Consider the following 17,808-nt stretch of genomic DNA (forward strand, 5'->3'; position numbering starts at 1 on the left):
TGCTCACATTGAAGATAAAGCAGCTAGAAGTATCAAAGTGTCATATAACATAGCATCAATTTTCAAAAACAAAAATTATAGGCGATACAAGGTGAAATTAACACACATTAGTAATAAGTCTTAAACTTATTTAGCGGTCTTGGTCTGTAACAGTCTAAGTGGACAGCCCTAAGACAAAGGAGACCTTAGTGACAACGATGTTGACCCAAATACATATATGTCAATGTCTGTACTTTGAATGCAGACAGTGCTTCTTCTTTCCAAGTGTCACAGAAGTAGCCATATATTAGACAACAAATAAAATCTAATTAAAATCTCAAAAGAAGAAATAGTTCAGAAAACAGTCCCTATTCAATAAAGGCTATAATGAATAGCATAAGTATAAGATTGCTCCTAACAATTGGAAGTTTTAAAGTACTATTTTAAAATTCTTAGAACATAAAGGAACTCCAAACCAAAGTTGTAAAATATCTAGAAAATAATAATGTTAAAATATTACATCTCAAAACCTATGGGATACAGGTAAAATAGTGTTCAAAGAAAAACCCAATCCTGAAATATCTGTTATTAAACAAGAATGAAAGTAAGTAAATCAAGCATCTATTTTTTTGTCAATTGTTTTTGGTCACTGATAAAACAACAAACTATGTAGTGGGCACTCAATAAAATATTTGTTGAATAAATGAAGAACAGAGTAAACTTAGGAAAGTAAAAGAAATGAGTTAAATAAAAGAAATCAATGTATTGGAAAAAAGAAAGAGTAAGAGCACAAATAAATATACCCAAGGGCATGTTCCTTGAAAAAAAAAACCAAACAGGTTACTTAATCACAAAGTAGCAGCAGAAAGCATAACTCTACAACCTAAAATATAGTAAAGCAGAAATAATCACAGGCACAGAGGAAACTCAATGAGTCTATAAACTCCCTTTGTTCAACCCTAAGCAAATAAATGTAAAGATCTAGGAGTGGATATTTTCTAGGAAGATATAATTTAACAAAACTTACCTCAAAGAAGATAGAAAATTGAAACTAACCAATTACTATAGGGGAAAAAAATTAAAGATTTACTTCCACAATACACCACACCCAGATGCCTTCAGAGGGGAATTAATTCTACGTGTCTCCAAGAGCAAATAATTTCAATGCTATTTAAAGTGTGTCAGAGCTTAGAGAAAAAAGGGAGTGGGGAGAAGCTTCCATACTTCTTTCATGAAGCAAGAATAACATTGATACCAACAACTAATGAAGATCAAACACAAAAAGAAAATTGCAGACCAATCTTACTTTATGATTTTGATGCAGAGACTCTACATAAAACATTAGCAAATAAAACCCCGTCGCACATTAAAGAATATATACTGTAAGTAAGTGGGGTTTACTCTAGGAATGCAAGAATGGTTCAATATTAGAAATAAAGTAATAATTTCCAGAGATGATGAAAAACATTGGAAATATTCAACAACCCTTCTTCATGAAATGTTTAATGAATTTAAAAAAGATAGGCATTCCTTAATAGGATAAAATATATCAATCTTAATCCAAAAGCCGGCATGATGTTTAATGGAGAAATACTACATGCATTTTCATTAAAGTCAAGAATGTCAACATGTAATTAGACAAGAGCAATAAATGAAAGGTATAAAAATTAGAAAAACAAAGGTAAAAGCATCTGCATTTGTAGATAAAAGGATTCTAAACATGAGAAGTCTAAGAGAACCTCAAAAAAATAAATATGACAAGATAAGCTTGACACGGCCAGCTCAAAATAGAACACACAGATGCCAATAGCTTTCATATATACAACCCACCATCTGTCAATGTTTTATTTATTTCTGAGAGAGAGAGAGAGAGAGAGAGAGAGAGAGAGTGTAAGCAGGGGAGGGTCATAGAGAGAAGGAGACACAGAATCCAAAGCAGTCTCCAGGCTCTGAACTGGCTGTCAGCACAGAGCCTGATGTGGGGCTCGAACCCATGAACCGTGAGATCATGACCTGAGCTGAAGTCAGACGCTTAACCAACTAAGCCACCCAGGCACCCCAACCCCCACCCTCTGTCAAGAGCTATGGAGGAAAAGACTACGTTTACAATAAGAACAAAAAGATAAATATCTAAGAATAAATTTTTAAAATATAACAAATTTATATGAAAAAACATCTGCAACGCTCCTGCAGTCACAAAATTAAAGATCAGAATAAACGTCAAGACAAACTATGCCTCTTATTAGGAATTCTCAATATCACTAATATATACTTTTCCCTAAATTGATTTCTAAATGCAATGCAATCTCAGTAAGAATACATGTATAAGTGCTATGTATGTCTATTTACTGAAATAGACAAACTGATGGCAAAATAGTTTATATGGAAAAATAAGTGATAGTAACAGGAAAATTTTTTAAAAAAGGAAAGTAAGCATGAGGAGCTAGTCCTACTAAATATTAAATATGTTTAAAAGCACAAACTTAAAACAGAGTGACCCTGGGACATGAATGTATAGAAATATCAATGGCATAGGATAGGAAGTCTGGAAATAGCCCCTAACACATACCGAATTTATTATATAAAAAAGAGACATCTCAAATCTGTGAAGAAAAGATGGAATAATTAACATATGATGTTGGGAGTGAACAGGATAGCTCCTGAAGAGAAAATAAAGCCACACTTCACATCTTAGACCCAGATGAATTCCAAATTGAACAAAAATTCAAAAGTACAAAATTAAACCATAAAGTTAGTGGGATAAACCAGGGGAAAATTATTTAATCACTGGAGTGGGGAGGACTTTTAAAACTATGATATAAAATCCAGAAGCCATAAAAACAAAGGCTGATACATATAACTACATTTCTGTGAGGCAAAGGAATGACAACAAAATGACAAAAATTTGCGGCTCTTCATACAGAGAAATGGTTATTACACCTAATAAATAAAGAGCTCCTAAAAATCAATGAGAAGAACATCAACCACCAACTAGAAAAATAATCAAAAGATAAGAACTGAAAGTTTGAATCGGTGTAGCCACTCTGGGAAAGAGTATGGAGGTTTCTCAAAAAATTGAAAATAGCTACTATACTACTAGGAATTTATCCAAAGGATACAAAAATGTTGATTCGAAGGGGCACAAGCACCCCAATGTTTATAGCAGTGCTATCAATAATCGCCAAATTATAGAAAGAGCCCAAGTGTCCATCGACTGAAGAATGGATAAAGAAGATATGGAATACTACTCAGCGAAAAAAAAGAATGAAATCTTGCTATTTGCAACGATGTAGATGGACCTAGAGGGTATTGTGCTAAGTGAAATAAGTCAGAGAAAGATTTCATTCATTTGTGGAATTTGAGAAACTCAACAGATGAATATAGGGGAAGGGAAGGAAAAGTAAGATAAAAACAGAGAGGGAGGCAAACCATAAAGGATTCTTAGGGGCGCCTGGGTGGCTCAGTTGGTTAAGTGTCCGACTTTGGCTCAGGTCATGATATCACGGTTTGTGGGTTTGAGCCCCTCACGGGCTCTGTGCTAAGGGCTCAGAACCTGGAGCCTGCTTCAGATACTGTGTCTCCTTCTCTCTCTGTCCCTTCCCCACCTGTGCTCTGTCTCTGTCTGTCTGTCTGTCTATCTCTCTCTCAAAAATAAACAAACAAAAAAGATTCTTAAATACAGAGAACAAACTGAGGGTTGCTGGAGGGGGTTGGGTGGGTTACACGGGTGATGGGCATTAAGGACAGCACTTTTGGGGATGAGCACTAGGTGTCACATGTAAGAGATGAATCACTAGGTTATTTCTACTCCTGAAGCCAAGACTATACTGTATGCTAACTAACTTGAAAAAAAAAAAAAAGAAACGAAAAAGAAAAAGAACTGAGAGTTTGTAGGAAAGAAAATATGCTCTTAAAGATACGAAGTGATATTCCATTTCACTCATAACAAGAGAAATGCACATAACTTCACTGAGAAAAGTTAAATCACTTTTGAAGTGAAGACAATGGTATCTTCAAGCTAGAACTTCAGCCCTGAGGGCATTTATTCTGCACCTATAGTTCACATACTGGTATAAGGGGTGTCTCCCCACTATATGTCCACCTGGAACCTGTAAAGATGACCTTTTTTGCAGATGTGATTCAATTAAGGATCTTGAGATGACATCTTGGATTAACTGAGTGGGCCTTAAATACGAAGACAAGTGTCCTTATAAGGGACACAGAAACACAAGAGAGGGCGTCAATGTGAAGACGGAGGCAGAGACTGGAGGGATGCATCTGTAAGCCAAGGAACACCAAAGACTTCCAGCAGCTGCTAGAGGCTGGGAGAAAGGCATAGAGGAGATCTTCCCTCACAGTCCCTGGAAGGAACCACCCCTGCCTTCATTTCAGACTCCTGGCCTCCAAAACCATGCGTGAATTCCTCAGTGCTGTTTTAAGCCACCCAGTTTATGCTACTTTGCTGCCGCAGCCCTGGGAAGCTAACACACTCCACCAAGGAAAAGACTGTACTTCAAACATCATTCACCACAGCGTTAATCTGTAGTGTAACGAGACTGAAAACACGAAGACAACTGATTAAATTCAGTACAGTGGAACAGGACGCAGGCATAAAAAAGAATGAAATCTCTTTACCGACTGATTGGAAATGTTCTCGAACAGTCCCAACAAGAAATAGATGCCATTGAAAAATCGGAGAGTTTATTTACAAGGGACAAGTCACGCAGGTGGTGACAGGCATGTAGGAGCCCAGACGGGAGACTGCTGCTATTGGCGCTTAGGGGCAGCAGGCTCTCACCCACCCCATGTCCAAAGGACAAACCTCCAAACCTCAGCACAAGGTACTCCGGAAGAATTTGAATCTGGTGGTACCCTGGAAGGCCCCAGAGGCCTATGGATGGATACAGCCAGCCTGAGGTGACCTCATGGGGATGGAGACAGAGTCCATTTCTCACCCTCCCTCCCTCCCTCTGATCTCCCCATTGGCTGAGCCCAGCTGGAATCCACTGTGGGAGGCACTGCATTTGGTCCAGCCCCAGGGCAGGAGGCAGCATGGGGAGTGATCCAGAGGGGCCTGGAAGCCTCCTCTCCAAGGACTGCCTTTACTGTTCTATATTTTACTCCAAGACTATATTATACTGTTTTGTATAATATAGTATATCGCCATTTCCGTGAAAAAAGAGAAATAGAGCATGTCATATGCATTGGTTATATGTGCATAGCACATCTGGACGGACCCCATTCCCCAAGAAAATGACTATAATTGATGCTATATAGAGAGGCCCCAGGGTGCCTGGGGAACAGGAGTCTGTGGAGGAAGACTTTTCACTACATGCTGTATTATACTTTTTGAATTTTGAACCATACGAATGGTTCAAAATATTAAAATTTGTTTATTTTAAAAATTGTAAATAAAATTGAATTTTTAAGAGTCCAATGTTAATGGTCTTTAAAGGGGGACTCCCAGGCAGTACGGGATCATGTTCAGTAAAAGAGAGGCAGAACAGTGAGTGCTGTGGACCAGCTACGAGGGGAGACAAGCAGAAGCGTGCCCACCTGTCAGGTAATGCCTGCAGCACGGTGGGCATCAGCACCCCCGAGATAGCTTTGTAGAGGATGGAGTCACACACGCCGACAATGTTCACCACCGTGGAGGAGCCCAGCACCGGCAGCATGTGGGGCGGCATTCCTTGCCAAAAGTGCAGGAGGAAACTTTGAACCTGCAATCAGTCCACAGACAAAATCATGAGGTTACAAAGGGCCCTCCCGACAGAGCCTGGGATGAGACCCCTCCCATCTGCAGTGAGGTCCTCTGCGTCCCCTGCTGTGGCATAGGAGGCCCTGTCCATAGGCTCCCCCACCGGCCCCCCTGTGGGCCATGCCCACTGCCGCAGAACCACCTGGCCTGGCAGCCTGGGGGCTACTCTGCCTTAACCCATCGGCCCCTTCCTGCTCACTTGGTCTAGGAAAAGCTGAAGGGGTATTGCTCTTAAGGAGCTCAGAGCACTGTACTCGCTATTCTTTGGGCCAGTGGGTGACCCCTGGGGGTTCTCACAAAGAAGGGGATGATGTGGGATTGCTGGTAAAAGGAATGCATCTGGAAGGGAGGAAAATGGGCGCCATAAACAAGACTCCTGATTCAAATTTGTGCACCAAAAATGGAATAAAATGCCAGAGGCTCTTCCTATCCAAACTACTCCACTTCTCCAAAGAACCCTGGCCAGCTGCTGCCACTATGGGATGCTAGATGGTGGTATGTGGTGGTGTGTAACACCCAGCCCAAAACACTAGCACAGAACAGAAATACAGTAGGCACTTAAAGGATGCATTATTAACACGACAACAGCAGGTGCTCCTGCTGTGCTCTTCGGTGAGCAAGCAGCAGTCAATGTCTAAGGCAGAGAACTCTTTGGTGGCCTCTATACCTCTCTGCCTTTTAGTATGTGAGCCAGATGTCAGGTAGAGAGCAGGGCAGGGGCCTGAGGTGTGGGACAAGAGAAGGGAAGTGAAGGGAAACAGCAAAGATGGTTAACTGGTGTATATGATAACATTAAAAATACCTAGAGTTTAACTAACACTGAGGAGTGGCTCATCTTGAAGACAGGAAACAAATTACTGAATTTTTATGAACTCTCATAGGCTCAACTTGGTTCCTGGATGATGTGTCCTTCTTTCCTTTGTGGATGGGGACTCTTGAGGCCCCACATGTAGCATTACCCACATTCCCGGTTCCCTAAATCAGCCCAGATTCAATGAAAAAGGCAATTTAGTCTAATATTTTGGAGATGATATTCCTTCGCTTTATTTACTGAGTGACTACTATATGCCAGGTACTTTGCATTGGTTCTCTCATTTAATACTTGTAATTCTACTACAGCTGAGAATCCTTACTCTCATTTTGCAGAGATATTAACTTATTTGTCCAAATGCAGACAGCAAGTTAGGGAATGGATGGGGTGGAGCCCACATCTGCCTCAGTCTTCCCACCAACCTGTCTCATGGCCAGTTTGTTCCTCTCATGCTTACTGTCCTCCTACTCCATTCCCGAGACTTACCTCTATCCTTGGACTGCTGCGTACTCCCCCACTTTCTACCCTTGCCCTGGTGGCTTGCAGGGTCCTTCAGGCCCACAGGAGTAGGGTCTTGCTTTCCTCTGACCAGCCTACCCCAGACTCCAGCCTGGTGACCTGAGCTCAGCTTTCTGGGAACAGACTTCTCTGACATTCATGGCCTGTGCCGGATGGAGGGAGGCTTAGGGGATAAGGAATAGGGTGAAAATGCACGACCTTGATTTACTGGGGGGCAAATGGTAGTTGATGATCAAAATCATGATCAAAGTGGTGAATGCAGGTCAGGTTTGTAAACTGTGAAACTTAAGTCACAGTTCTATTTATTCTGCAACAGTGAAAATACTGCAAAGTATTCAGCCAGATCAAAAACTAAAACAGAAAATCCAGATGAATGAAGACTGTCTGGTTCCAGAGTTCCAACTCTGGCCCTGCTACCAACCGGGGTATTATAATATCTCTAAGTTCAGAAAGAGATAAGCTTCCTTACCCGTGAAATGACAATAAAAGTAGTATTTGCTTCATAGGTTTTGGTAAAGATTCCCCAACAGTACTTATTTTAGTGCTTGACACACAGCAGATGCTTAGTAAAGGTTCGTGGTAGTGGTTGTTATTACATCATGAAGACACTGCCACTCCCAGGCCCAAGAAGTCCATGGACCACCCGAAGCATTTATGACCCCTTGTCTAAGTGTCACCCAGCCAGGATTCCCACTGTGCCTCTGCTCATCTGTCAAGGCTCTTGTTCTGTCATTGGGACACCTGGTGACTGACTACTGGTTTGGCCTGGGCCAGGAAATGGCCAGGGCTCTTGGATAAGGTGCTTTACCTCTAGAGGACCCTCTCTACTGTTCCCTGGTCCCAGCTTGTCCCTGAGCATCATCCTCAGGCTGAGTCCTGGGCCTTCCTGCCTGCCCTTCCAACACTATCTAAGAACCCCTGCCCAGTTGAGTCCTACGATTTGGTAGATTCTAGATCCGGTTGTCTTTCTTAGCTCTCCTTGCATGCAGCCCGACTCCTTTTTTATGTGTGAGCAGTCAATTTCAAACAGAAATTCTGGAAAAGATCAGCAGCTGTGTAGGTTAAAACAAATCTGTGGAAAATCCTTCTTTAGCAGGCATCTGTCTGTTTCAAGTTGCAGAGGGAGCCCTGATCAGTCTTCAATCTCCTGAGCAGCCTATTGAGAGGTGGGTATTAACCAGTTTTGACCTCCTTTTCTATTCTCCGTATTTCAGGCCATTTAATGTCCAAAGGTATTGGTTCCTTGGAGTGGGAAGGAAAAGGAAGGAGGGAGAAGAGTGGAAAGCCCAAGAGCAAAGGCTTGGAAGTTGGGTATGAAATGGACAGACACAGTGTTATAGCAGGAGGTAGGGCTTGTGGGACCTCCCAAGGGGCTGGATGTGAAGGGTGAGGGACAGAGAAGCAAACAAGCCTCATGGCTTGAGCAAACAGATATGTGGTTGTGGCAATCTGAGATGGGAAAAACAAACTCAGGTGGAAAATCAGAGCTCTGATTTGGCCATGTTAGGTTGGATGTCAAGTCAACTGAATCTGCTGCTCAGGCCTAAATATATAAATGTGAGAGCTATCAGCTTTTATAATATGGAGATAATGATGCTACCCAGTACTAGGATGCAATAAGGTCACTGAGGCAAAATGCCTGGCAGCGTGAAAGCATCTAACAAATGGAAACTCATTATCAGCCAAAAGTGAGGTTTTCTTACTCCTTGTAAGCCTAAGTGGTGAAATCATTAGAGGCAAATGATGGGAAAGCATTATTTAAAGTTTCCTGGATTATCTGCCTCAGTCCCCTGAATGCTCAGCCCTCTCTCTCTGGGCTCAGTGACGCATCAAGAGACGTGTTTAAGAATACCTATGTAAATTTTCTATTTCTTTTCCATATCCATACTTACTTCATTATGAATATATTGGCACCTTGTGGAATCTGATAGCTTCCAATCAGGGGCACTTAATTGCTACAGTATTGAAAGGATCTCAACAAAATATTATCCACCAAAATACCTACCATTTATCATGTTCTGATTTCAAAATCAGACACTTACATGAATTCTTACGTAGCTATAATTATTATCTCCAATTTATAGCAAAAGAAATTGAGGCTCAGAGGGATTAAGTACCTTGCTCAAGGTCACAGGCTGGTAAGTGGTGGATTTGGGACTCAAACACAAGACTATCTGACTTTACAGCCCTTCATGCAATGCAGTCTGGAGAAGGCTTTGCAGGGAGTCCCTTACATGCAGACTGGGGCTCTCTGTACTTTCCTGACAATGCTACAAATCTATGATATCTTTATATCCATATATCCATCCATCCATCCTTCCATACACTCATCTACCCAATAAATATTTACTGGGACCCGAAGAGTATGGCTGACCTGGATAGTGTAGTAAAGAAGCCAGACAAGGTCACTGCCCTAAAGGGCTTACACTTTGATGATAGGAAACAATGTACCAGCAATCAAGTAAGAAAATTTAAGAATGGGATGCCAGCATTAGTTATAACCTCAACCCTTAAAGATCATGAGGACTGGAAACAAACTACAATGTCAAGGTCTGCCAGCTGCAACATCATCCATTTACTTATGACTTTTCTCAGCTGTGGGAGAAAGCCACATCCCCTCAAAGGGGTAATATCCCCCCTTCATTCTTCTGTGGTTGAGTAGAATGAGCCACATCTTCATTAGCCATTTTGAAAACAGCCACCAAATATCCCTGCCAAGGGAGTGGAAAGAACATTGGACTAGTGGTGTCTGGTGACACAAGATGCAGCCATGACTTTGGCCCTAACCAAATGTGTGACAAATCTTTGAACTTTCTGGTTGACATATCCATTAACAGCAAGCGTTTTTAGGACCTGTGTTATAGTTTACAAAGGGCTTTTGCTAGGCATTGTCTCATCTCCTCCTCCTAATACTCTTATGAATTAGACAGGCAGGGATGATATTTTTATCTTTATCTCTAGAATAAACAATACAGGCTCTGTTGGCAAAGCTTGGACTCCGAGTCTGGTGCTTTCCCCACAGGAGCACTCAGTCCTCACCATATATTCTGCATCCTAATTTCTGGTGTACATTCCTTCTCCACCCCACCCCCCCCAGCCCTGCCTTTAGGCTGTGTCTTACTTCTCACCCCATTCTTGAGACCTATAGCACTGAGTGGTACCATTAGACACCTGATAAGTGTTGGGATTAATGAATGGAATTAAGTATAATGAGATGATGAGAGTGAGTTTTGAGATGAATAAAGTACATATGAATGTAAGGGAGGACTGTCACTTGTTCTGTGCTTAGATGTGTGGCGGAGAGGGACAGCTGGCCTCTAGAGCTCAGAGCTCCTCTTCCGTGGTAGCAAACTGCTGCCCAGTGAGGAGGCAGATATCCTTTTTGCATCAGGGTGGGGCCATGAGACCGGCTCTTGCCGATGGAATATGGGCAAAAGCAATGCATTTTATTTCTGGGATGACAAGATTAAGGAGGGGGTGTGTCTTCCCTGTATTCCTCTTCTCCAACCGTCTGTCCGTCCACTGAACAAAGAGGACGCCGAGGCTCTAGGGCAGGTATGGCCACAAGGTGGAAGGAGCCTGGATCTCTGAACAACCCCCAGCAACCAGCCTTCCCCTGTGAGCATCCACACTGGGTCATGACATCAATGAGAAATATACTGATCGTGCATTAAGACTTGGGCTTATTTGTTATAGAAGCCAGGGTCGTCTTCACTGAGCATGAACCTTTATTTGGCCTCATGTCAGTGATCTCTGGGATGTAAGACATAGCCAAACCACAACGTGAGAGAAACCAGTGGTTTTTCTTTCTTTAAAAAAAAAAAAATCCACTTAAATGGTTGCTAAAGGAATTGGGAGATTTGAACAATCTCGTGAACAGAAGCCAGGAGCAGGAAGGGTGGTCCTTCCCCACGAGCACACTGCTATCTCTCCCGGGGCTCTGTCTGCGGGCAGAGTGCCAGCACGCGGGCGACCAGACCACCACTGCCCAGGTTACTGAGGGAACAGTCTGGGAGCGAACTCAAGTAAGCGGGGTGCTCAACAAACGTTCGCTGCTGTGAGACAGAGGCGGAAAGGCAAAGGAAGACGCGGGAGAGAGCATTTTGTGCCTCACATCAGTTTTTACCCTTCCATCCCCCACAGTGCACAGCCCCTGAAACACACACACTGGGGAACCTCTGGGATCTTTTCCACCAATAGCTACTGGTTTTTTATAGCCCCTTTGTAGCCTGCCCTGCCCTCTCTCTCTTGCAATGTCACAACCTATGCCAAGATGTGGGTTTTTGTTTTTGTTTTTGTCTTGGCCTAAAAGCATTTTCTGTAAACAGAAAGGCCTCAGGTTTATGGGGTGAAATGTGTGGCTTCTTGCCATCCCTCGGGAAGGCTCTGTTGGATGGCATTTTAGGCAAGAAGATTGTATTGTCTCTCTGGTTACGTAATGGGTACTTCATCCCTTCTCGTTTCTCCTCCCTGTTCTTTAACTGTAATATTTTAAAACAAAAATCAAATGGGGCCCCAGGAAGAGATCAAATCCAAAATATAGGAAAGCCTTTCCTCAGTTTCTCTAAATCTCCAATATGAGGTATATGTTATCCTTGCAAACTCTTCCTCGTAGGCCAGTGGGACAGGATGCAGTTCACTGGTGTGGTCAAGAACTGCTTGTTCTCACAGAAGGTCTGCAAAATGGGGTAACAACAGAGCCTGCTTCCTGGGATCACTGTAAAGGTTACGGGAGCTCATGCACATCAGGGCTTTTCCCAAGGCCTGGCACCTAGTAGGAGCCAGTGCGGTAGGAGCTGTGGCTACTATAATATTTTAATGCTTGTTGACCTACCTCATCAAAGTTGGCTCTTATTACAGTGTCCAGTATTCTCTGACAGTGTGTTCTGTACATCATAATAAAGGTAGAAACCTGTGGGGAGTCGGGGAGGATCAATAATAAAAGCATAATTAATACACATGACTGCTGCCTTTGGAATTTCAGTTTTCAAGTCATTTATTCCCTGTTGAGGAGATGGAATTCACTTCACATTCACTCATCCCGTAAGACTCAGGTAAGTCTAGCTTTCATCAGTGGTGCTCTCTGGCCCTGGGCCCCCTCCTCTGTGCCCCCATGGCAACTGCCTGTCATTTCTCTAATGAGCACCTGTCCTTTGCTATAGAGGAAAGTACAGGTTTCTCTCTCCCCCATTCTTCACCCCTGAGACTATGGGCTCTGGGAAAATTAAAAATGGCCTATTATTCAGGCTTCTGTATCCAGCACTTTGTACAGCGCCTGGTATGTAGCAGAGTTCAGTGGAGCATATTAATAAAATTCTCCTCATCAGCTAAGATACTGAAAAGTTAAAACCCAGTGACTACTTGTAAGAAGAGGTGTTTGCCAAAAATCACAAAAAGACATTCAGAAATTTCCTGGAGTCTGTCCAGCAAAAGAACTTCATCTCCAGCTCCATTTATCCAAGAATGTTAAAGCTATAGTATAGCAAGTTTGTTGAAAGGAAGGGAAAAAGAAAGCAACTTTGAGAAAAAAATACTTACTGGTTCTTAGATTTAAAGCATTATTTACAGATAATCTTTTTGTTTCAGAACACAGGCATGCATTCATTTTGTATACACTTAGTTTGCTTCTACATAAGCATCCATCTCCCCCCTTGGCTGTGAGATTTCTGTGAGCAGGACACCTCTCTGCTCCCTCTGCATCCCAGCTCCGAGGGTGACAGGTAGACAGCAGGAGCTCAACAGCTGCATCTAGATAGATGACCTAGAGATGCAAGTCAGAATTTCCTCCAAATACCCTATGACCCAAACTATCTGATTCACTGTACCTGTAAAGTCTTCTTTGTCTACTGGACTAAGGTTTCACCACATCCTCTGTAGCACATGGGAAACTTTCTCCTATAAAGTAACAACTGGGGCGCCTTGGTGGCTCAGTGGCTTAAGAGTCCGACTTTGGCTTAGGTCATGATCTCATGGTTCGTGAGTTTGAGCCCCACATCGGGCTTGCTACTATCAGCGTGGAGCCCGCTTCGAAGACTCTGCTACCCTCTCTCTGCCCCTCTCCTGCTCAAGTGTTCCTCCACCCTCAAAAATAAGTAAACATACTTTAAAAAGATATTTAAAAAAACAATCTAGGGGTGCCTGGGTGGTCAGTCGGCTATGTGTCTGACTTCAGCTCAGGTCATGATCTCACGGCTGGTGAGTTCAATCCCCGCATCGGGCTTTGTGCTGACAGCTCAGAGCCTGCAGCCTGCTTTGGATTTTGTGTCTCCCCCTCTCTCTGACTCTCCCCTGCTAACACACACACTCTCACTCTGTCAAGAATAAATAAACCTTAAAAAAAATTTTAAATAAAAATTAATAAAATAAAACAAAACAGTCTAGAGCTAAGAAGTCCTTCCTTCATGAAATGAGACAGTGTAGCATTATAGATAGGTAGGTGGGCTGGTTAGATGGGTAGATAGATAAAACTGTTTATTTTAGGATAGTATTTATTGAATTTATAGAAGAGTTTTGAAGATAAGTGTGGTGAAGTTCCCATATGCTCCACACTGCTTACCTCTACTGATAACATCTTACATTAGTATGGTGCATTTCTCACAACTAATGGATAAATACTGATACATTATCATTAACTAAAGTCCATGGTTTTACTCAGATTTCTATCTTTATATTTTTAAACTCACCATTTTGCACTAAAAGAGAGAAAGAGGGGGAGAGGGGTTGTGTGCGTTGTGTGAGAGGAGAGAGAAAGGGAAAGCCACCCACTCCCAGCAACACCTCAGATGTGGTCACCTTCTCCTCAGGCAGACTGGCTGGCAGATTTAGATCTTTGACATTTGGAAACTCTGGCAGCAACGTTCCAAGTTTGGACCGGGGTGAATATGCCACCGTCTGTTTGCTCACTTCTTTCTTGCCCGTCTCGCTCACCCAGGCGGCTCCTTTCTTGGAATACATCACATCATAATACTGGGAGCTTTCCTTCACCGCGATGCCATAGTAATGGTACCTGGGCCAGAGGGGGTGGGGGGAGGGAAGAGAGAGAGAGAGAGAGAGAGAGAGAGAGAAACCCATATGCACTGTTATCAGGTGGCATTTCCTGGGCAGGGGTGCCCAAGGCCAACGATGGCTGGGCCCATCCTCCCTGGGCTAAAAGAGTTAATTCTCCTGTGAGACTTGACATCTCAGAAATCTAGAATTAAACCAAAGTTCCATGTTGCAGCCATCAATCAGGCAGGTAAAAATAACCAAAATTGCCTCCTACAGAAAATGTTAAGTCAAATACTTTGCAAAGCAGAAAAGGGAAGGAAAAAAATTTCCATTTGTATGTAATCTCTTATATCTCGCCCCAAATGCGGTCCCAGAAGTACAGAACCTGAGTGTCCTTTTCTGTGGAGACTTTTCTGCCAACTGTACCAGAGACAAAAACTCATTTGGCCCGTGTTTTCTTAATCAATAAATGGCAGCCTTAAAGAACGGTCTCTTTAAAAACACGGACCCAGGGGCGCCTGAGTGGCTCAGTCAGTTAAGTGTCCGACTTCGGCTCAGGTAATGATCTCACAGTTGGTGGGTTCGAGCCCCACATCAGGCTCTGTGCTGACAGCTCAGAGCCTGGAGCCTGCTTCAGATTCTGTGTCTCCCTCTCTCTCTGACCCTCCCCTGCTCATGCTGTCTCTCTCTCGGAAATAGATAAAACATTTTAAAATAAATAAATAAATAAAAATAAAAAGACGGACCCAGTGTCTCAGTTGGCACTGAATGTAAAAGACCAAAACTTCAATAAAAATACAGATTCCTAGGCTCTCCCTTCCTACACGTACTGATTCAGAAAGTGGGACTGGGGCCCAAGAATCAGCACCGACACAAGCACCACAAGTTCAGTCAGACGCACATCAATTTAAGGTTGACAAGCCCATTAGGCCGAGCGTCTGCATAAGCTGAGAGGCTCTATGATCCCCAGGGGTTCGAGAGACCGTCATCATTTACTCTTGTAAATCAATGCTCCTCACAGCAGTCAGTGTGGTACAAAGTGCTTTACACATATTACCCTATTTAATCCCATAAAGCCCCTGTACGGCTGGAATTAACTATTATCCCTATTTTGCAGACTAGGAAACGAAGGCCCAGGTAACACACCCAAGATCACCCAGTGAGTGGAGGCAGGACTTCAACCTCTAAAGTGCTTGAACCACTAAGCCAGTGATTCTCAAACTTTACTACTACTAAGAATCACCGACAAAACATTAAAAGACCGACTCCAGGGCTCCACCCCCAAAGATTCTGACTTAGTATGTCCAGATTTCTATGACTGCACAGCAACACTAATGTAAGTAACTCATGGACCTCGCTTTCAGAAACCCTGTACAACACATTAATTACTCTTTTCTGCTCGTGGAGATGTCGTTGGTGGTGCATTCTGAGTTACAGGAGAGGCTGCCCGGGGAGGGGAGATGAGCACACATAACCTCCCCTTCTCCCCACCCCCTGACTCCTGATACCATTCTGTGATATTTCTGCTTAGTGGGCATCTCGCCTCTATCTGAATGCCTCCTGGGATGAACTCAGGCTCTCCGATGGCAGCCCAGTTCATTTTGGGTCGGGATCGTGATCAGAAAGTTCTTCTTTGTGTTGAGCTGCTCTCTGTCTTCTGCGCCTTCTACTTCCCAACTGTTATAACTGCCTCCCCGTCCTGGAGAGAAGCCCTCTGGGCGGGGGAGGGGGAGGTTCCGCTGCTCCAGGAGCGCCCTCCAGGTGGCCAGGCAGTTAGGATTCACCTCCTTCACCTTAACAAAGTTCCCCCTTGATAATATCTTAAGATCAAGATAGTGATGACACATTCAGATTAGACCACTTCTTGAATTTTCCCTGGAGCATGTGTGTATGTTGCTGATAACAGCAACTGCAGCAAAGCTACTGCTCTGATCACTTCTCAGTTTTTCTATTTCAGTTCTATAGACATGTCAACACACTCCACAGTCACCCAGATGGATTCTGTCAAGGTGAATGTGCTGAGAGATTTTTCTCTAGAAGGTCAAGTTGGAGACTAAACCTTCTTGTCACCTTTCAACTGGTTCCTGACTGCGTGGATACAATGAATTTGACACCACCAAATGTTTACAGAAGATACTGCTAAATTCACTAGCTTCTGGGTTAAAGAAGACAAAAACAAAAACAATAAATTATAAAATTTTTAAAAAAAACATGTAGACAGAGGGAAACTTTCTCCAAGTTTCTGTTGGATAGGAAACACTTCTGTTCTATCCTTTCTTCCCTGTCTCTACTATGTATTTCTACAGTCTATTTCTACTCTTCTATTTTAGAGATGGGCAACAATGTATCTCTTCAAAGACACACTCATTTCTGTTCATTCAACACTCTTCCAACCATCCACTTAATGTGTGGACTGAATGGCCCACTGCGGACCAGCCACTGTGCTTACCAGCAAATAAGTAAGGCAGCATCTGGTTTTGTACTCTGTACTCTTACTAAGCTGACACCTCATTTTTAAGTTTTAAATGTTATAAACTAGAGTTTTTCTTTATGGACGAGGTTTATTCTTCCATGCAGTCACCTTGGAAAACTATTAGAAATTTATTCCAAAATGTCCTCTGTTCAAAATTTTCTGTAAATTTCTTTGAAAATTGCCCCCAGAGCTCCTAAGCCCCCCAACCACACACACAATGAGTATCGTTATTTTCAGAGCTTTACCGAAAAGGGTTTCTCCCAGTGTGATCACCCACTTTCTTTACCTAACTTGACTCCAAAGTTAAATCCAGCCTCGGAAGATAAGAATGCTACTGGGGCGCCTGGGTGGCTCAGTCGGTTGAGCGTCTGACTTCGGCTCAGGTCATGATCTCACTCATGGGTTCGAACCCCACATAGAACTCTGCGCTGGCAGCTCAGAGCCTGGACCCTGCTTCGGATTCTGTGTCTCCCTTTCTCTCTGCCTCTCCCCCACTCATGCTCTGTCTCTCTCTCTCTCTCTCAAAATAAATAAATGTTAAAAAAAATAAAAAAATAAAAAAAGAATGCTACCCAGGGTGGACACCGGGTTAGCTCCATCAGTCAAGCATCGGACTTGATTTTGTCTCAGGTCATGATCTCACAGTGTGTGAGATGGAGCCCTGCATCATGGCTCTGTGCTGACAGCTCAGGCCAGCTTGGGATTCTCCTCCCTCTCTCTCCACCCCTCCCCCCTTTTGAAATTAATAAACATTAAACAAACAAACAAGAAGAATGCTGCCCAGGGATGGCAGGAGAAGGGGGTGAGGTAACAGCATGGAACCTGCTGCTTTTGAAGTACCCTTAGTTTCAAGTTTTACAAGTCCTATATGGTTGTTTGTTTGTTTAAGTGTCTGTATTTTTTTGTCACTATGTGCTGATCTGCTATGCAACGTGGTCAAAATGTTTAGAAATGCTGCATAATAAGGCACCCTCTAGTGGAGTCACCAAGGGCATCAACATAATAAAGGTCCTGAGAAGTCCTGCATGAAGGAATCTGTTGAACTCAGTGTTCCCCAAACTTATGTGGCCATAGAACACCTGTTAACGGCCAATGATTTTTGAAATACCCTTTAAGGCAAGTCTTATAATCCATATTTTAGTGAATTTTGTGTAGTGAAGATGGAGATTCCCTTCCCACCAACTCACACCTAAGAGAAGGAGTCCACAAATCCTTCTCACTTCTCAGGACTCCTCCAGGAAGGACTTCCTGGGCTACCCTTTCTAAACTAGGTGACCCTCC

General features: G+C 43.0%; 1 protein-coding gene across 2 annotated transcripts in view; it reads right to left on the reverse strand.

The window, feature by feature from the left end:
* The window catches only part of RFX4 (regulatory factor X4), an 80,244-nt gene extending 64,564 nt beyond the window's left edge, over positions 1–15,680 (reverse strand). For both annotated transcript variants that reach the window (XM_039230450.1, XM_039230451.1), the window contains exons 1-4: positions 15,563–15,680; positions 13,860–14,073; positions 11,902–11,979; positions 5,536–5,699 (exon numbers count right to left, since the gene is read on the reverse strand). In XM_039230450.1, the coding sequence (XP_039086381.1) occupies positions 5,536–5,699; positions 11,902–11,979; positions 13,860–14,073; positions 15,563–15,654 (548 nt within the window). In that variant the 5' untranslated portion in view covers positions 15,655–15,680. The remainder of the gene's footprint in view (positions 1–5,535; positions 5,700–11,901; positions 11,980–13,859; positions 14,074–15,562) is intronic.
* Positions 15,681–17,808: the final 2,128 nt, after the last annotated feature.

This window comes from Hyaena hyaena, unplaced genomic scaffold (assembly GCF_003009895.1).
Source record: "Hyaena hyaena isolate Hyena2069 unplaced genomic scaffold, ASM300989v1 scaffold_46, whole genome shotgun sequence".
In the NCBI taxonomy this organism is placed as follows: Eukaryota; Metazoa; Chordata; class Mammalia; order Carnivora; family Hyaenidae; genus Hyaena; species Hyaena hyaena.